The following is an 18,463-nucleotide window of genomic DNA, read 5'->3' on the forward strand; positions in this document are numbered from 1 at the left end:
CCACTCGGCCACCACCGAGACCTTGGAGGGATCCATCTCTACCCGGTCCTGGCTGATTATGTACCCCAGGAAGGAAATGGACCGGTAGTCAGGCAGGCGAAGGTCCGATAACGGGTAGGCAGACAGGCGGAAGGAGAACTAGAGAGGGGGAGAGGGGATTGCCAAGGGAGCAAGGAATCGGGGCAAGACTTGAACAAGAGCTGGTAGGGCGATACTAACTTGTAGCAGTAAACGACAAACTGGCGCCGGCAGACTGGAAATCCCCGACTGAAGTAGGGTACGGTGATTGGCATATTACCGGCAGGTGCGTCGAGGGGATGAGGACCAGAAGCCACCAGCGGCCACTAGATGGGGGTGTTGGACCGCGTAGCAGGACGTAGCGTGACAGACGATGGTTTTTCATTTTGGTTATGACTCAAATAATTAGTTCATAATATGAAAAGTAAAACTCACCACTGACCGGCGCCATGTTGTGGACAAGGAGTGGGTTCTATGTTTTGTGTTCAGGGAGGTTTCTAAAACAAAGTACCATAATGCTCAACTCAACTCAAAACATGGCGACCCTTTAGAAAACAGTACTAAAGGTATTCAAGTCCAGAACAGTGTGTCACAGTCACTATTCAGGTACTTTGGACAAAAACACGTAGCGACAAAACTAAAATGACCTATTGTCACATTGAACCCAACGGGTGTGGGGAGGGTGGGTCTGAATGTGCGTGGTCGTCGTTTCCAGGCTTACTTTGGGCGAGGATCCCTGAGAGAGAGAGCAGCAGGAGAGACGAGAGCAGAGCTGAGGAGGCCATTCTGACGGTCGACTTCAACACCTGCGCCAACCTGCGTGATAACCACTGGAGCCAGGTCCTCACACAGTTTACACACTGCAGCAGTTGATTGGACAACTGCTGCATGAAGGGTAAGTATTGGTGAGCACTCTTGCATATGGCGTATATTCTCTTTCCGCCACTTTCTTTTTTCGCAATCTACAAACATTAACGTAGAGGGACAAAAGACGTATCTTAACGTAGAAGGACAAAATACATATCACATGATAGTTCCTATAATGGGATGTTCTGGCAAGGTCTTTCAAAGCAATTGTGAGCAAAAGTAAAGTTGCAACACCCATTTGTTTGTGGGACACACGCAAACCTTATAACACACACACACTCCCATAAAACACACACACAAAAACACACGCTTATTCTTTCCAGAACACACACACACACACACACACACACACACACACACACACACACACACACACACACACACACACACACACACACACACACACACACACACACACATTACATAGAAACACACAAACACACCCCTTGAATGCACAATATTAATGTGCATTACGTGACATTTCTCTGTATATATAAATTCTTTGCACAGCTTTCAAATGGTAATGAACCTATACTGTATGGTTAAAAATGAATACATCCAAATAAATGTAATGTTTTGTACTATTTCGTTCATGAATCTTATTTTAAGAAAAATATCTAATATGTAGGCAGTTCATACAATATAAACGGAACTATATTAATGCTAATTATCAATATCTGTATTACTAATAACTATAAAGAACCCTATTAATAACTTCATAACTATCTAAATAAATGTGAAGATCTGTTTTTGTGTACATCCAAGAGATAGGATGGCAGGAAGTGGGGGCTGGTTACTGTGAGTGAGTGTGTGTAAAAACAGTGGAATGATACGCATGAGATAATTTCAATCCTTTATTCCAATTTATATGTTTCACTTCCAAATCATTTCTATGTATTTTGAATTAAACACATTTTTAACGTTTGATATCTTCAGACTAGATAATCATCATGTTTAAGGAGAGTCGAGCAGCACTCAGTGTAATTAAGAACCCTGCAGGAAGATGGCGCCACAGTCAGGATCACACGGTCATGTAGCGCAGGATGATCACGTCTCTGTCCTGGACAACGTATTTGCAGAGTCCTGAAAAAACAGATTAAACACATCTAAATATCAGCAGCCAATAAAAAGTTACCATATGTATAGACATATGTTTGTGTGTGTGTGTGTGTGTGTGTGTGTGTGTTTGCATGATGTAGTGCTCTCAGCTTACCAACAGGGGTGATCATGTTGTGGTTTTTGACCAGAATTTGCCAGAAGCTGTTCTCAGTTTTGGTAATAATATTATTACCAAAAGTCACCCGGGTCAAATAGGGTGGCAATCCAAATTTGCTTCCAGACTCGAAACTGTAACGAGGACACAGAAATAGACAACAGGTACATTACTTTCATTCATAATGACCATCTGGATTTCTGAAATAATGTTTTATTTGAAATCGTTTAATCTTCCAGATTATGTGGAGGAAGTAAACTGGGATGCAGGACTCCATTTCAATGCATCAGATGATCGATGAATAAGGATTGAGGACCAAATAGGGACACATTTTGACTACACAACCTACTTGAAGTTTGAGACTGATTCTTTCAAATCTGTCAACGCCCATATGAGTCGCTGGTTGCATTCCGTAGAGGGATTGTATTCAGTAGTCTTGCCATCAGCAGTCACCACCAGTTTAAAGTTCACTTCAACAGCACAAGGAAAAGTATAAGGAGCAAGTAGTAGATGTATAAAACCTAGTCTAGCTTTGGCTGAGTAATGAATAGACTCTTAATGTTTGTCCAAAATCCGATGGCTAACCCTTACCCTAAAAGTCAGAGGTGTGTATCTCCTACCTTGGGCCATGTCTGGAAGGTTGATCTTCACTGGTTGTATTCTTCTGCAGCGATGGGAGTCGTTGGTGAGGTTACTGCCCTTGGGGCCCCTGCTTTTATAGTCAACCTCAGGGAAGACGTTGTTATGGCAAGAAGATAACCACCCCCAGACAAGTTACTGGGCAATATGCCCAAGAACTGTCATTCTAAGTAATTATTACAACACCATAACACAGATTTACATCTGTCTTGGTCAACACCTTGAAGAGTCATCCAACCCGGCTGACTTTGCTATATTTGTGAAATATCCTACGTTGTTTCATCGTCTCTTCTTGGAGTCAAAAGTGTTTAAACCTCAACCTGACTTTGGTTCTGCATCCTAACGGTGAACAATTCAATTAAATAAAACACAGGGTCAAGAGGTTTACAATATAATAGACATAACCGTCTTATCTCATTAATGTTGTCATTATGATCTCTATTTCTGTATATAGTTGCTAACATAACTCTGTTCTCTGGTCCTCCATGTGTAAAAATGATGTAATTTGGACTGGGTCGCTGTTTGTTCAGTCGCTGTTTGCATGTGTGTTTGTTTATCTGTTTTCTTCCTGGTTGTTTATTAGTATTGATGTAATTTTTTTTAACTTCATCTTTAATTATTTTTTCTTTCTTATTCTTTCTGTATTTTCTTCGTCTGTTCTGGAGCTGCTCCATTTTTAACCATTTTTACTAAATAAACATCACTGACTAAGACTCTAGAAGACAGTATATCATAGAATGACAAATGAACAAAACATTGAACAACCTGCTCAACTTGTCCAAGACAACACGACTGGGAGCTTTTGGTTGTTATTGTAAACGAGACCTAATGTTGTGTGCATGCGTGTGTGTGTGTGGACAATATTTGATATTTTACATAAAACATACAATTTGAATCATGTTTGTGTTACAGGCATCAGATGTTTCATTCCTCAAGCCAATTGGAGGACTATCCTTAATCATACCAAGTGGTAGACAGAGATCACATCTCCGGATCACTTGTGTTGTGGATAAGAACCCACAATATAAAACTACCAAAATACGAGAGGTCGAGAAGGACTTTGAAAGATGAAGGCCAAAACTAAAATGCTTAATGTTCACCAGTTGATTGACCTCAAAAGGGGTTTGCTTTTGCTACTGGCAAACTAAAATTACCTATTGTCCCATGGAAGCCAAAAGGTGTGGTGTGAGAGAAGTTTGAATGTGTTCAGACATGTTGCCTTTCTGACGAAGTCAATCAGAAGCACATAACGTCATCCATCCCACGCAACAGATACTCTGTACCTGCAAAAACAGAAATTCATGATAAGAACATACAGTCCCAGTTGTTGTCGTTCTGAGATGCCGCGGGCTAGCCAATACCTAAGGCTACAGGGTCGAGGAGTGGGGCGATGACATCATCGTTTGCGTGGCTGTCATCCATACGAATCCTAACACGAAACCGCATAGGTCCGGATTTATTTGAAACCACCCTTGGACATGGTTTCAGAAAAAAGCGGTTTCGGGCACCGGGTCCGCCGGATCCGTCTTGACGGTCGGCCGAAACGCACAAGAGTTGTGTGGTTTCACCAAAATATCGGCTCCGTGTGGACGGGGCCTGAGTCCAGTCTCACAGCAGGGAGTCTTAGTTAAGATCCATAGCAGGAAGTGACTTAATTATTTATTTTTTTAACTGGACGATCGTTTTTCATTTTGGTTATGACTCAAATAATGAGTTCATAATATGAAAAGTAAAACTCACCACAGACCGGAGCCATGTTGTGGGCAAGGAGTCGGTTCTATGTTTTGTGTTCAGGGAGGCTTCCAAAACAATCATGACTTGTGTAAAGTGTGAGTGGGCTGACCTGGCGAGCCTGATCATGGCCCCGATCAGAAGGCCTCCGGGCGGGCCGTGTGCGGAGTACATCATTGGTTTGCTGTTGGGTTGGTTGTCCACCACCACCAGGTTGAAGGGCAGTTGGCCTTCATCTGGTCACAATTGGTGGATCATTAAAGACCAAACTCACCACAGAACGGCGTCATGTTGTGGGCAAGGAGTGGCTACTCTGCTTATGTTCAGTGAGGTTTCCAAACAAAGTACCATAATGCTCAACTCAACTTAAAACATGGCGACCCTTTAGAAAACAGTACTTAAGGTCTTCAAGTCCTAAACAGTGTGTAACAGTCACTATTCAGGTACTTAGGACAAGAACACGTAAAGACAAAACTAAAATGACCTATTGTCACGTTGAACCCAACGGGTGTAGGGAGGGAGGTCTGAATGTGCGTGGTCGTCGTTTCCAGGCTTACTTTGGGCGAGGATCCCTGAGAGAGAGAGCAGCAGGAGAGACGAGAGCAGAACTGAGGAGGCCATTCTGACGGTCGACTTCAACACCTGCGCCAACCTGCGTGATAACCACTGGAGCCAGGTCCTCACACAGTTTACACACTGCAGCAGTTGATTGGACAACTGCTGCATGAAGGGTAAGTATTGGTGAGCATTCTTGCATACGGCGTGTGTTCTCTTTCGGCCACTTTCTTTTTTCGCTATCTACAAACATTAACGTAGAGAGACAAAAGACGTATCTTAACGTAGAAGGACAAAATACACATCAGATGATAGTTCCTATAATGGAATGTTCTGGCAAGGCCTTTCAAAGCAATTGTGAGCAAAAGTAAAGCTGAAGTAAGTTGCAACACCTATGTGTTTGTGGGACACACACAAACCTTATAACACACACACACACACACACCCATAAAACACACACACAAAAACACACGCTTATTCTTTCCAGAACACACACACACACACACACACACACACACACACACACACACACACACACACACACACACACACACTACATAGAAACACAAACACACCCCTTGAATGCACAATATTAATGTGCATTATGTGACATTTCTCTGTATATATAAATTCTTTGCACAGCTTTCAAATGGTAATGAACCTATACTGTATGGTTAAAAATGAATACATTCAAATAAATGTAATGTTTTGCACTATTTCGTTCATGAATCTTATTTTTTAGAAAAATATCTAATATGTAGGCAGTTTATACAATATAAATGAACTATTTTAATGCTAATTATATATATCTGTATTAATAATAACTATAAGAACCATATTAATAACTTCATAACTATATAAATATACGTGAAGATCTGTTTTTGTGTACATCCAAGAGATAGGATGGCAGGAAGTGGGGGCTGCTTACTGTGAGTGAGTGTGTGCAAAAACAGTGGAATGATACGCATGAGATAATTTTAATCCTTTATTCCAATTTATATGTTTCACTTCCAAATCATTTCTATATATGTTGAATTAAACACATTTTTTAGGTTTGATATCTTCAGACTAGATGATCATCATGTTTAAGGAGAGTCGAGCAGCACTCAGTGTAATTCAGGACCCTGCAGGAAGATGGCGCCACAGTCAGGATCACGCGGTCATGTAGCGCAGGATGATCTGGTCACTGTCCTGGACACGGTAGTTGCAGAGCCCTGAGAAAACAGATTAAATACATCTAAATATCAGCAGCCAATAAAAAGTTACCATATGTATAGATATATGTTTGTGTGTGTGTGTGTGTGCATGTGCGTGCGTGCGTGTGTGTGTGTGTGTGTGTGTGTGTGTGTGTGCGTGTCTTTGTTCTCTCAGCTTACCAACAGGTGTGATCATGTTGTGGTTTTTCACCAGAATTTGCCAGAAGCTTTTCTCAGTTATGGTAATAATATTATTACCAAAAGTCACCTGGGTCAAATAGGGTGGCAATCCAAATTTGCTTGCACACTTGAAACTGTAACGAGTACACAGAAATAGACAACAGGTACATTACTTTCATTCATAATGACCATCTGGATTTCTGAAATAATGTTTTATTTGAAATCGTTTAATCTTCCAGATTATGTTGAGGAAGTAAACTGGGATGCAGGACTCCATTTCAATGCACCAGATGATCGATGAATAAGGATTGAGGACCATAAAGGGACACATTTTGACAACACAACCTACTTGAAGCTTGAAACTGAATCTTTCAAATCTGCCAACGCCCACAGGAGTGGCTGGTTGCAGTCCGTAGAAGGTTTGAATTCCTGACTCTTGCCATCAGCAGTCACCACCAGTTTAAAGTTCACTTCAACAGCACAATGAAAAGCATAAGGAGCAAGTAGTAGATGTATAAAACCTAGTCTAGCTATGGCTGAGTAATGAATAGACTCTTAATGTTTGTCCAAAATCCGATGGCTAACCCTTGCCCTTAAAGTCAGAGGTGTGTATCTCCTACCTTGGGCCATGTCTGGAAGGTTGATCTTCACTGGTTGTGTTCTTCTGCAGCGATGGGAGTCGTTGGTGAGGTTACTGCCCTTGGGACCCCTGCCTTTATAGTCAACCTCAGGGAAGACGTTGTTATGGCAAGAGCATAACCACCCCCAGACTAGTTACTGGGCAATATGCCCAGGAACTGGCATTCTAAGTAATTATTACAACACCTTAACACAGATTTACATCTGTCTTGGTCAACACCTTGGAAAGTCATCCAACCCGGATGACTTTGCTATGTTTGTGAAATATCCTACGTTGTTTCATCGTCTCTTCTTGCAGTCAAAAGTGTTTAAACCTCAACTTGCCTTTGGTTCTGCATCCTAACGGTGAACAATTCTATTAAATAAAACACAGGGTCAAGAGGTTTACAATATAATAGACATAACCGTCTTATCTCATTAATGTTCTCATTATGATCTCTATTTCTGTGTATAGTTGCTAACATAACTCTGTTCTCTGGTCCTCCATGTGTAAAAATGATGTAATTTGGACTGGGTCGCTGTTTGTCCAGTCGCTGTTTGCATGTGTGTTTGTTTATCTCTTTTCTGTCTGGTTGTTTATTAGTATTTATGTAATTTTTTTTAACTTCATCTTTAATAATTTTTTCTTTCTTATTTTTTCTGTATTTTCTTCGTCTGTTCTGGGGCTGCTCCGTTTTTGACCATTTTACTAAATAAACATCACTGACTAAGACTCTAGAAGACAGTATATCATAGAATGACAAATGAAAAAACATTGAACAACCTGCTCAACTTGTCCAAGACCACATGACTGGGAGCTTTTGGTTTTTATTGTAAACGAGACCTAATGTTGTGTGCATGCGTGTGTGTATGTGGACAATATTTGATATTTTACATGAAACATAAAATTTGAATCATGTTTGTGTTACAGGCATCAGCTGTTTCATTCCTCAAGCCAATTGGAGGGTTATCCTTAATCATACCAAGTGGTAGACAGAGATCACATCTCTGGATGACTTGTGTTGTGGATAAGAACCCACAATATAAAACTCTACCAAAATACGAGAGGTCGAGAAGGACTTTGAAAGATGAAGGCCAAAACTAAAATGCTTAATGCTCACCAGTTGATTGACCTCAAAAGGGGTTTGCTTTTGCTACTGGCAAACTAAAATGACCTATTGTCCCATTGAAGCCAAAAGGTGTGGTGTGAGAGAAATTTGAATGTGTTCAGACATGTTGCCTTTCTGACGAAGTCCATCAGAAGCACATAACGTCATCCGTCCCACGCAACAGATACTCTGTACCTGCAAAAACAGAAATTCATGATAAGAACATACAGTCCCAGTTGTTGTTGTTCTGAGATGCCGCGGGCTAGCCAATACCTAAGGCTACAGGGTCGAGGAGTGGGGCGATGACATCATCGTTTGCGTTTCTGTCATCCACAGGAATCCTAACCCGAAACCGCATACGTCCGGATTTATTTGAAACCACCCTGGGACATGGTTTCAGAAAAAAGCGGTTTCGGGCACCGGATCCGCCGGATCCGTCTTGACGGTCGGCCGAAATGCACAAGACTTGTGTGGTTTCACCAAAATATCGGCTGCGTGTGGACGGGACCTGAGTCCAGTCTCACAGCAGGGAGTCTTAGTTAAGATCCATAGCAGGAAGGTACTTAACTTTTTTTTTTTTTAACTGGACGATCGTTTTTCATTTTGGTTATGACTCAAGTAATGAGTTCATAATATGAAAAGTAAAACTCACCAATGACCGGCGCCATGTTGTGGACAAGGAGTGGGTTCTATGTTTTGTGTTCAGGGAGGCTTCCAAAACAATCATGACTTGTGTAAAGTGTGAGTGGGCTGACCTGGCAAACCTGATCATGGCCCCGATCAGAAGGCCTCCGGGCGGACCGTGTGCGGAGTACATCATTGGTTTGCTGTTGGGTTGGTTGTCCACCACCACCAGGTTGAAGGGCAGCTGGCCTCCATTTGGTCACAGATGGTGGATCATTAAAGACCAAGCTCACCACAGAACGGCGCCATGTTGTGGGCAAGGAGTGGCTACTCTGTTTATGTTCAGTGAGGTTTCCAAAAAAAGTACCATAATGCTCAACTCAACTCAAAACATGGCGACCCTTTAGAAAACAGTACTAAAGGTATTCGAGTCCTGAACAGTGTGTCACAGTCACTATTCAGGTACTTTGGACAAAAACACGTAGAGACAAAACTAAAATGACCTATTGTCACATTGAACCCAACGGGTGTGGGGAGGGAGGTCTGAATGTGCGTGGTCGTCGTTTCCAGGCTTACTTTGGGCGAGGATCCCTGAGAGAGAGAGCAGCAGGAGAGACGAGAGCAGAGCTGAGGAGGCCATTCTGACGGTCGACTTCAACACCTGCGCCAACCTGCGTGATAACCACTGGAGCCAGGTCCTCACACAGTTTACACACTGCAGCAGTTGATTGGACAACTGCTGCTTGAAGGGTAAGTATTGGTGAGCACTCTTGCTTACGGCGTATATTCTCTTTCCGCCACTTTCTTTTTTCGCTATCTACTAGACTTGTTGTCAAGACCGCCTAAACCGAGACCAAGACACTACCAAGACCAGAGGGTATCAAGACCGAGACCAAGACATGACCAAGCCCAAGACAGACTGAGTCAAGACCAAGACAAAGTCGAGACGAGACCGAGACGAGACCAAGACCGAGACCAAAAAAACCAACAAAAAAAACAGCTAGTGAGCTAGTGTTACACCATAACTTGCATCAGTTGAATAAGAGCAGCATACTGGGGTAAGAGGTTCAGTCCCAGTTTAAATTCAATTTAAGAAGGTATTATTTCAACTACAGACAGAACAATGCAGAGACAGAGCTTGTCATGAATGTGTGTGACTGTGAGCTCACTCACTGTAAATGTTTTCGTAGACTGGGTGAGATAAACTATGTATAGCAATTGCATGACAGCTGTTACTGCACTATTAGAGGATTGAGACTCCTTTGTCTGCTGTTGAGGACTGATATTACTGACTGACTGGTACTAACTGGTCCAAAAGTCATCTGATAAAACAGCTAAAACCTCCAACAGCTATGGGAAATATGTAACTAATTACAATTATACTTAATTTGTAGATGAAATTGAAGATACACAATTATAACCTTGCCAGAAATGGATTAAGCCTGTGAAGTCAAAACAATGTGATATGCAGATGTTATTTAAATGTCAATGGTCACATTTATTTAGTTAAACAACTCCATTTTAAATAAAATACAGTAAACAACAATGACATGCGCACATGTCACATGAATCAAATGCAAACTACAAATTCTACATACCAATACAAACTGCACATCAAATGGTGCATTAACAAGAATAGAGACAAGATGCTGACATCTTGATGTCTGCAATAGCATGTGATTACAACACACTGCCAATAATATAAAGCCTGTTCTTCAGTAAGGCAAGAACAACAGAACAGACACTATAAACACATAACAGATCATACTTAAGAGAGAGAGAGAGGGAGAGAGAGAGAGAGAGAGAGAGAGAGAGAGACACAGAATGAGGGCATCACTTAACTAAACAGGCATATTTTCAGAGTGGAGGGAGTGAGAGAAAACAGTTCATATTTTAAAATAGTGGCTGATTGCACTTCAGGAAAATTAAAGATTGCAACAGCTTACAGCCTAGCCGTACACAGTGGGGTCTCATTAGAATTCCACCTCTACTAAAAACTCTCTCAACTGGGGCAGAAGAGGCAGGGACAGAGAGGACTTTCATGGCAACACTGTGCAGACTGGGGAAACGCTCTTTGTTTTTCGACCAAAAGGTGAGTGCATCACAGTCACAGTCATTTATGCTGTCTAGGTACTTGCGTATTTGTGCATCAGTGCTCGAATCCTGGGTTGTGCTGCGTTGCAACCTAAAGGTCTTGTAGCGTGAAAGAAGACGCTGTTTCGGCGGTGGGGCGGAGTCACTATCCGATGCTTCTGCATCTTCTTCTATTGGTGCTGCTGCTGCATCTCTGTCTGCCTCTCTGATCAAAAGGCCTTGAAAAAGTGCCACACACACACACACACGCACACACACACACACACACACAAAAGAGACAGGATTAGACAGGATGCCTCTAATGAGGGTAAAAAACAACGACGGTAATAGTAATTGCAACAATAACAACAGTAATAAATGATAACTATATAGCCACCTGTTAATGATGTTTTAAGGTCATCTCTGAACCCCTTCAGTGATGGTCCGGTTTCACCATTTTGGAGATCTAAGTCTACCCAGGTCAGTCCAAAATGGGGTCGAGCATGGCGGCAAGGAAGTAGATCCGATGGCTAAACGGCTCCTCTGGATCCTCTTCATCCATGCGAATCTGCCTAAAGATTCCAGAGAACCGTTTCTCTAAGGATCTTTTCAGTGCCTTGACTATAGTTACGAGCTGAGCCATTTGCACTTCCATCTTTGTAAGATGACTCTTCAAGTCCAGTACGGTGGGGACTACTCTGCTAATAGTCACCTGATGATCACCTTCTGTAAGGTCTGTTGCCTCAGAAAAAGGCTCAAGCAAAGCACAAAGGTCTTTTACCTGAGCCCATTCTTGGGCTGAAAAGACTAAATTCTCTGTATCACTGCACATTTCAGTGATGGCTCGGTGGTCAAGTGTGATGAGAGCCTTTAACTGTCTGTAAGTGCTATTCCAGCGTGTATTGTTTGCTGCTGGGATACACTTATTGCAGCCAAAGTGGGCCTCAAACAAGTCTCTGTGCTTACTACTGCTGTGCAGCAGGGTTGTAAACTTGCTGGCCTTGGCAATGGCTCTAGCTATTGCCTTTACCTCTTTCATCCCGTCATTAATCAGGAGTTGCAGCGAGTGGGCAAAGCAAGAGAGACGTTCACCCGTTGAACATGGATCAGAATCCTCTGCATCCTCCCACATTGTTTCATCATCGAGCTCATCGCTGCTGTCACCTTCAGGCTGCTCTACTTCTAGCATCCTGACTTTAAAGGCCCGCTTCATATTGGACGCGTTATCCGTCAGGATGTAGGTTATCTTATGGCCAATGCCATACTCCTCAACAATGCTGTCAAATGCTAAGGCAATTCGTTCACCACAGTGCTTCCCTGTGAAATGGCTACAGTCTAGCAAAAAAGACTGTAAAATGTAGGAGTCCTTGTTCTTGCAGATAACATGAGCAGTAACTCCCAGGAAGGACCGAGGCCTCTGGTCAGACCAGAGGTCTGTTGTTATTGCTACATTTGGCTGGACTTCAAGGGCTTTGATTATGTCATCCTTAACTTTTTTGACAAGGTGAGGAATCAACCTCTCTGTCAAAGTGGCCCTTGACATAGGAGTGTATTTGCTATCCAGGACATTCAGGAAGTGTCTAAAGTATGGATTCTCAACGATAGACAGGGGGAGAGAACATCCAACTATGAGGTCCTGGAGGATGGACTGGGTGATAGCCTGTTGCCTGGATGAATTTGGAGAATATAGCTGGATGTTTGAAGCAAACACCGCTATTTGTGGCTGTGTTGGATCAGACAATGATGCTGTAGATCTAGCTTTGTACTCCAAGTACCTACAACATAGGGGAAAAAGAATCTGTAAGTCATCTGTTTCTATTCAACCACAACAAACTACTGTATCTTACAATGCAGTAATTTTAAATCTATCAATGAGTGCAGGTCTTTACATACAAAATAACCTCATCCAATCCAGTGTGACACATGAACAGAAAATTGATTTTTCACGTTGCATTAAGCCTCCTTATGTGTCAGCCAGCATCAGACACAGCTGATGACAAGAAATTAAAGAAAAAAATATACATATTCAAAAAAGTCTTAAGATTCATGACGAGGAGTTGCGGCGTGTGAATCAAACTCGTTGCAAGGAGTTTCGAGCTGTCACTAAACAATCAACATGTCAAATTGTACTTTCTCCTTCATAAGTGTCTCTGGTTTTAGGACGTTTTTACCTCACAGCTTTTATGACACAATGTCAGTCGAAAACAGATGTCAAAGCAGCGTTTTGGGAATGGAGAGAAATTGAGTTTTATTAACTATAAAATTAAGGCTAAATTCCATCATCATCCTTGCTATCTAGGCCAGAGCTGCTCTGATATGATCTGGCTTCATCGTCGAGAATGCCGCTAGTGCTAACCTAGCAATGTCGAGGCACCAAAATTGCTCATCCTTCCTTGCGTGTCAGCAACCATATTATGCCAAAATCAACAACAAACCACATGATACCAGCCCTTAAAGTGCTCACTGACATGGTTTTGATATACAGTATTTCTACTCAATGAATTCGCCAAAATATCTAACTTTGGTGAAAACTGTTAATGTTTAAGTAGCCGAGAGACACTGATAAGTTAACTACCTGTACTTAGCATGTAGTTACACTCTTAGTCAAAAATGTTTCAGTAAGTCTGCCGTAAAAGTGGTCTCGAGACCGGTCTCGAGACATCCAACTCTACTATCTACAAACATTAACGTAGAGGGACAAAAGACGTATCTTAACGTAGAAGGACAAAAGACCTATCAGATGATAGTTCCTATAATGGAATGTTCTGGCAAGAACTTTCAAAGCAATTGTGAGCAAAAGTGAAGCTGAAGTAAGTTGCAACACCCATGTGTTTGTGGGACACACACAAACCTTATAACACACACACACACACTCCCATAAAACACACACACAAAAACACACGCTTATTCTTTCCAGAACACACACACACACACACACACACACACACACACACACACACACACACACACACTCCTCTATAACACAAACACACAAACATTGTCTCTCAACACACAAAACACACACACACAAAATTAATAAATTCAAATCAATGTAATATTATTGTCCTGTTCTGTTTCTAAATCTGGCTTTTAAGAAAAATGTCAGCTCATGTATGTTTGAGGTTGTTACAATATACACTAAACTATATCATTGTTATTTTTAGATAATAATGTAACCACTATCAATAACTATAGTTATAATAATAAACTATTAATATCTACATTAATAATAAATGAAAAATGTATTCCCTACAGAAAATGCGGTAAATGCTGTAGTGCAAAGTGAGGTTGAACATATGTTTTAGTAAATCAACATGTTTAAGACGTGAAGAAATGTTGAAGGCTTGAATCAAGTGAAGGGATATGACCAGATTCTAAATGGACTAAACAATGTCAACATGCACACCATTTAAATAATGTAAAATAGTTTACAACAAATTTCAGTCAAGTGTGTGTGAATGTGTGTGTGTGTGTGTGTGTGTGTGTGTGTGTGTGTGTGTGTATGTGTGTGGTCGTGTGTGTGTCATCACTTGTAGTAGCCAGGAAAAGTGTGCTATTGACGTTATTCTTTCACTTCTAGCTCATCGAAATAAGTTCACAAAATGATGAGGCTTATACCATTGTACTCTATAGTCTCAGATTTAGCTTCCATCAGGAGTATACTGCACATGTAGCAAGCAGCTAGCCTCCAGCCATGTAAACGGGGCCCCCATAGATAAACCCTGATATGAAACTATCGTATTTCCAATCGATTAATAATATTAGCGCCAGTGTAATAAAAAATACAGTAACTATTTAAGCTTAACATTGTGTTTGTAGGTTAAATATTGATGTTGTTTAGGTTCTGCGATGTCCGCAATGGTTAGCTTTTGTGATAGCCACCTTGGGCTAGAGCCGGTGACCACCTCCTTCATATAATCAGTATTTTTATAATTATTAAATTACAATGGCTTATTTTATACTGATCGTCTTTAACTGGAAACTGGTCGAGGGAATGAGTGCTCTAAAAATGTACTAGCTGTAGGTATTACAAAAGCCTCTATTTTGTGTGTTCTGTCTAACGTTTTGACCATTGAATTCTTTGGAGTATAGAGTTGACGCACCACAAGAGTACTGAAGCACCACACTGCATCCAACATCTGTCTGACTGCCTGTCTGTCCCTCTCTCTCTCTGTCTCTCTTTCCGTCCGTCTGTCCTTCTTCCTGCCTGTTTTTTGCCTGCCTGTTTCTCTCTCAATCTGTCCGTCTGTCTTTCTGTCTGTCTGTCTGTCTGCCTATATGCATGTGTCTGTCTGCCTGACTGTGTCTGTTTGTCTGCTTTTGTCTTTCTGTCTATAAGAGACATTTCCTTATTCACTAAAACACGTTTGTGTGTGTGTTTGTGTGGGTCTGTTTGTCTGTATGTTTGTGTGTGAACAAAATTGAATGATACTCATAAGAGAAATTCAATCCTTTATTTAATTATAGTAATTAAATAATAAGTAATTATAATTCGACCTCCATTTCGTTTTTTTTTTAACTAATTTCCATATCAAATCAACTCATTTGTTAAAGCGAGCGACAAATATTGCGAGATTGTCGAGCAGCCCTCAGTGTATTTCAGGAATCTGCAGGAAGATGGCGCCACAGTCACAGTTTGAGGGTTGTGAAGCGCAGGAAAACCTTGTCATCTGGCTGGACAAAGTAGTTTTCGAGTCCTGATAAACCAGGTGCAGTACAACTAAATATCAGCAGCAAATGATTGCCATATTGGTAGATATCTGTTTAAATGTGTATGTGTGTGTGATTCATTTGTTCTTTTCATCTTACCAACAGGTGTGACGGTGCCATTTTTATTGACCAAAATTTGCCAGAATTGGTTATTTGTTTTACTTTTAATATTCTACCAAAAGTAACCTGGGTCAAATAGGTTGGCAAACCAAATTTGCTTTCACTTGTGAACCTGCAAAGAGGACGCAGTAATAGACAACAGGTAAATTACTTTAATTCATAATGACCAACATGATTTCTATTATTACAATTAGGGCATTTAGCAGACGCTTTTATCCAAAGCGACTTACATCGGTTAATATACACATTGACACACCGACGGCAGAGTCAACCATGCAAGGCGACAGCCAGCTCGTCAGGAGCAGTTAGGGTTAAGTGTCTTGCTCAGGAACACATCAACAATCAGCTGGGGATCGAACTAGCGACCTTTCGGTTACAAGGTTTACAAGGTTACAAGGCAACTGCTCTACCTCCTGAGCTAAGCCGATTATAAAGTATAGTTTATTCAGACGGTAGAAGAAGTAAACTGGCATCTGGGACTGGGTCCGTTTCCATGCACCAGATGATTGATGAATGAGGACCTAAAGGGGCTAACACATTTGGAGTACATAACATACTTGAATTCTGAGTCTCTTGTTGCAAATTCAGTCAGCGCCAAATGGATGCTCTATTGTGGGTGTGCAGCAGGATTGAAGATCCTTCGGTCTGACCAGCCATCAGTCTCCACCAACAGGCGAAAGTTCACTTCAACAGCACAAGAAAAAGCATATTGAACAAGTAGTAGACGTATAAAGCGTAGCCTAGCTATAGTTTGAGTAATGAGTAAACTCTTAAAGGGAACATATTATATACCACCAGGACTGAGTTTGATTGGCCGATACAAGCTAACCTCATTGAAGACCCCTGCTCTATAAGCTAATAAGACTCTGAGGAATTGAATCAAGAAACCTTGGAAACATTTTTATTGTTACCCACAATTATACATGTGTACAGTATATTATAGAATAACATATGAAAATACATTGAAGAACTTGCTCAACTTGTCCAAGACCACACCGAGTGGGAGCTGCTGGTTGTGATTAGAAACACAACCTAATGTCGTGTGCATGTGTGTGTGTGTGTGTGTGTGTGTGTGTGTGTGTGTGTGTGTGTGTGTGAGTGTGTGTTTGTGTGTACAATATTTGATATTTGATATGAAACATAAAACTTGAATCATGTGTGTGTTGCAGGCATCAGCTGTTTCTTTTTTCAACCCAATGGGAGGGTTATCCTGAATTATACCAAGTGGTAGACAGAGATCACCTCTCTGGGTCACTAGTGTTGTTGATAAAAACCCACAATCAATACTCTACTTCAAGATAATCAATACACGAGAAGAGAGAGACAGAAGTGAGCAAAGTTCTAACTTTTAAAGTTAATTATTTTCCATTTTTTTGCCTACAAAAACAACTTGATACCTTTATACAAATGAAATGTATAATACAGACCTTTCCACTCTAAATAAATACCTCATAAAATGAATGAGCATAACAATAATGTAGCAAAAAAATATATAAAATACAGTCTGCTTAGTCTTATCCATCCCATTAATCTGGCTATGCTCATTTGCAATACTCAAATAAAAACAGAAAAACTATACTTAAGAACAAAACTAAAATGCTTAATGCTCACCAGTTGATTGACCTCAAAAGGGGTTTGCTTTTGCCAATGGCAAACTAAAATAACCTATTGTCCCATTGAATCCAAAAGGTGTGGTGTGAGACAAGTTTGAATGTGTTCAGACATGTTGCCTTTCCACCGAAGTCAATCAGAAGCACATTACGCCTACCTCCTACCTCCGTCGTACCTGCAAAAACAGAAATTCATGATATGAATGCAGATGAACATCTGAAACACCACTGTTATGTCTTCTTCACTAAATTGCTGTTTGTAAATCTTGGGCTTGATATTAAAAAGTTAAAATCAATCTAAATCCTGCAAAGCAGCAATACGTTTAAATTTGCGTTGTTGTTTTGATTAACAAACGAACAACGCCTACAATGATCATTTATCAAAGCTCAAATCTGAACAAATGTTTGCTTTCCAGTCTCTGAAGGGAGTCAGTCAGCAGGGAATCCTAGTCAAGTCTCACGGCAGGGAGTCTGAGTCCAGTCTCACAGCAGGGAGTCAGAGGCCCCGTCCACACAAAGGAAAACAATCCGCTTTCGTTTCATGCGCCTCAGGAATATCTATGTAAAGACGGATTCATTGCGAAAGCCCACCGAGCTGTCGAAACGCTGTAGTACACATTCCAAGCCCATAAGGGGCGCTGCTTCTGCTACAGAACTCCAGCAAAAAACAGGAGAAGAAGAGGCTAGCATGCGCATGAAGCCTGCGCGCTGTTTAAAAACATACAGTCCCAGTACCTCCTGCTAGCGCTTCGCGGTGGATCTAAATAGATTTGGTGTATGTGTTCTGTCCGTAATCCTTTTGATCTTACTTTGGTAAAGGAACAAAATTAAATATTGCACTTGCAACCCAACAAGGGACATTATCTGCTGCCGAATCGTCACAAGCATGTAATCCGCCATCATTGTTGTTGTCGTTCTGAGACGCCGTGGGCTAGCCAATACCTAAGGATACAGGGTCGAGGAGTGGGGCGATGACATCATCGTTTGCGTTTCGTGATCCACAGGAATCCTAACACGAAACCGCATATGTCCGGATTTATTTGAAACCACCCTGGGCAGGCCCGCCGCTCCCTATACGAAGAGTACGCAGAGTGCGTAGGGCACCAAGTACCTGGGGGGGCACCAAAAATGATGGTTTGTAAAAAAAATTAAAAAAAATTATTACATTATTGAATTAAAAAAATATATAAATTAGTTATG

General features: G+C 41.2%; 2 protein-coding genes across 2 annotated transcripts; both read right to left on the reverse strand.

Annotated features, from left to right (window-relative positions):
- Positions 1-1,726: 1,726 nt before the first annotated feature.
- On the reverse strand, positions 1,727-2,767 carry LOC307084941 (uncharacterized protein). The gene is made up of 4 exons (XM_079749475.1): positions 2,719-2,767; positions 2,448-2,568; positions 2,099-2,232; positions 1,727-1,968 (listed from the first exon to the last, which is right to left on the reverse strand). The coding sequence occupies exons 1-4, from the start codon at positions 2,726-2,728 to the stop codon at positions 1,907-1,909; spliced, it is 327 nt and encodes a 108-aa protein (XP_079605601.1). The 5' UTR covers positions 2,729-2,767; the 3' UTR covers positions 1,727-1,906.
- Positions 2,768-6,012: 3,245 nt separating this feature from the next.
- On the reverse strand, positions 6,013-9,390 carry LOC307084820 (uncharacterized protein; the record flags this gene model as incomplete). The annotated part of the gene is made up of 6 exons (XM_079749321.1): positions 6,013-6,237; positions 6,400-6,533; positions 6,749-6,869; positions 7,020-7,108; positions 8,882-8,999; positions 9,327-9,390. The coding sequence occupies 6 exons, from the start codon at positions 9,388-9,390 to the stop codon at positions 6,176-6,178; spliced, it is 588 nt and encodes a 195-aa protein (XP_079605447.1). The 3' UTR covers positions 6,013-6,175.
- Between the last annotated feature and the right edge of the window lie 9,073 nt (positions 9,391-18,463).

The sequence above is a fragment of the Pollachius pollachius genome (genome assembly GCF_949987615.1).
Source record: "Pollachius pollachius genome assembly, chromosome: 13".
In the NCBI taxonomy this organism is placed as follows: Eukaryota; Metazoa; Chordata; class Actinopteri; order Gadiformes; family Gadidae; genus Pollachius; species Pollachius pollachius.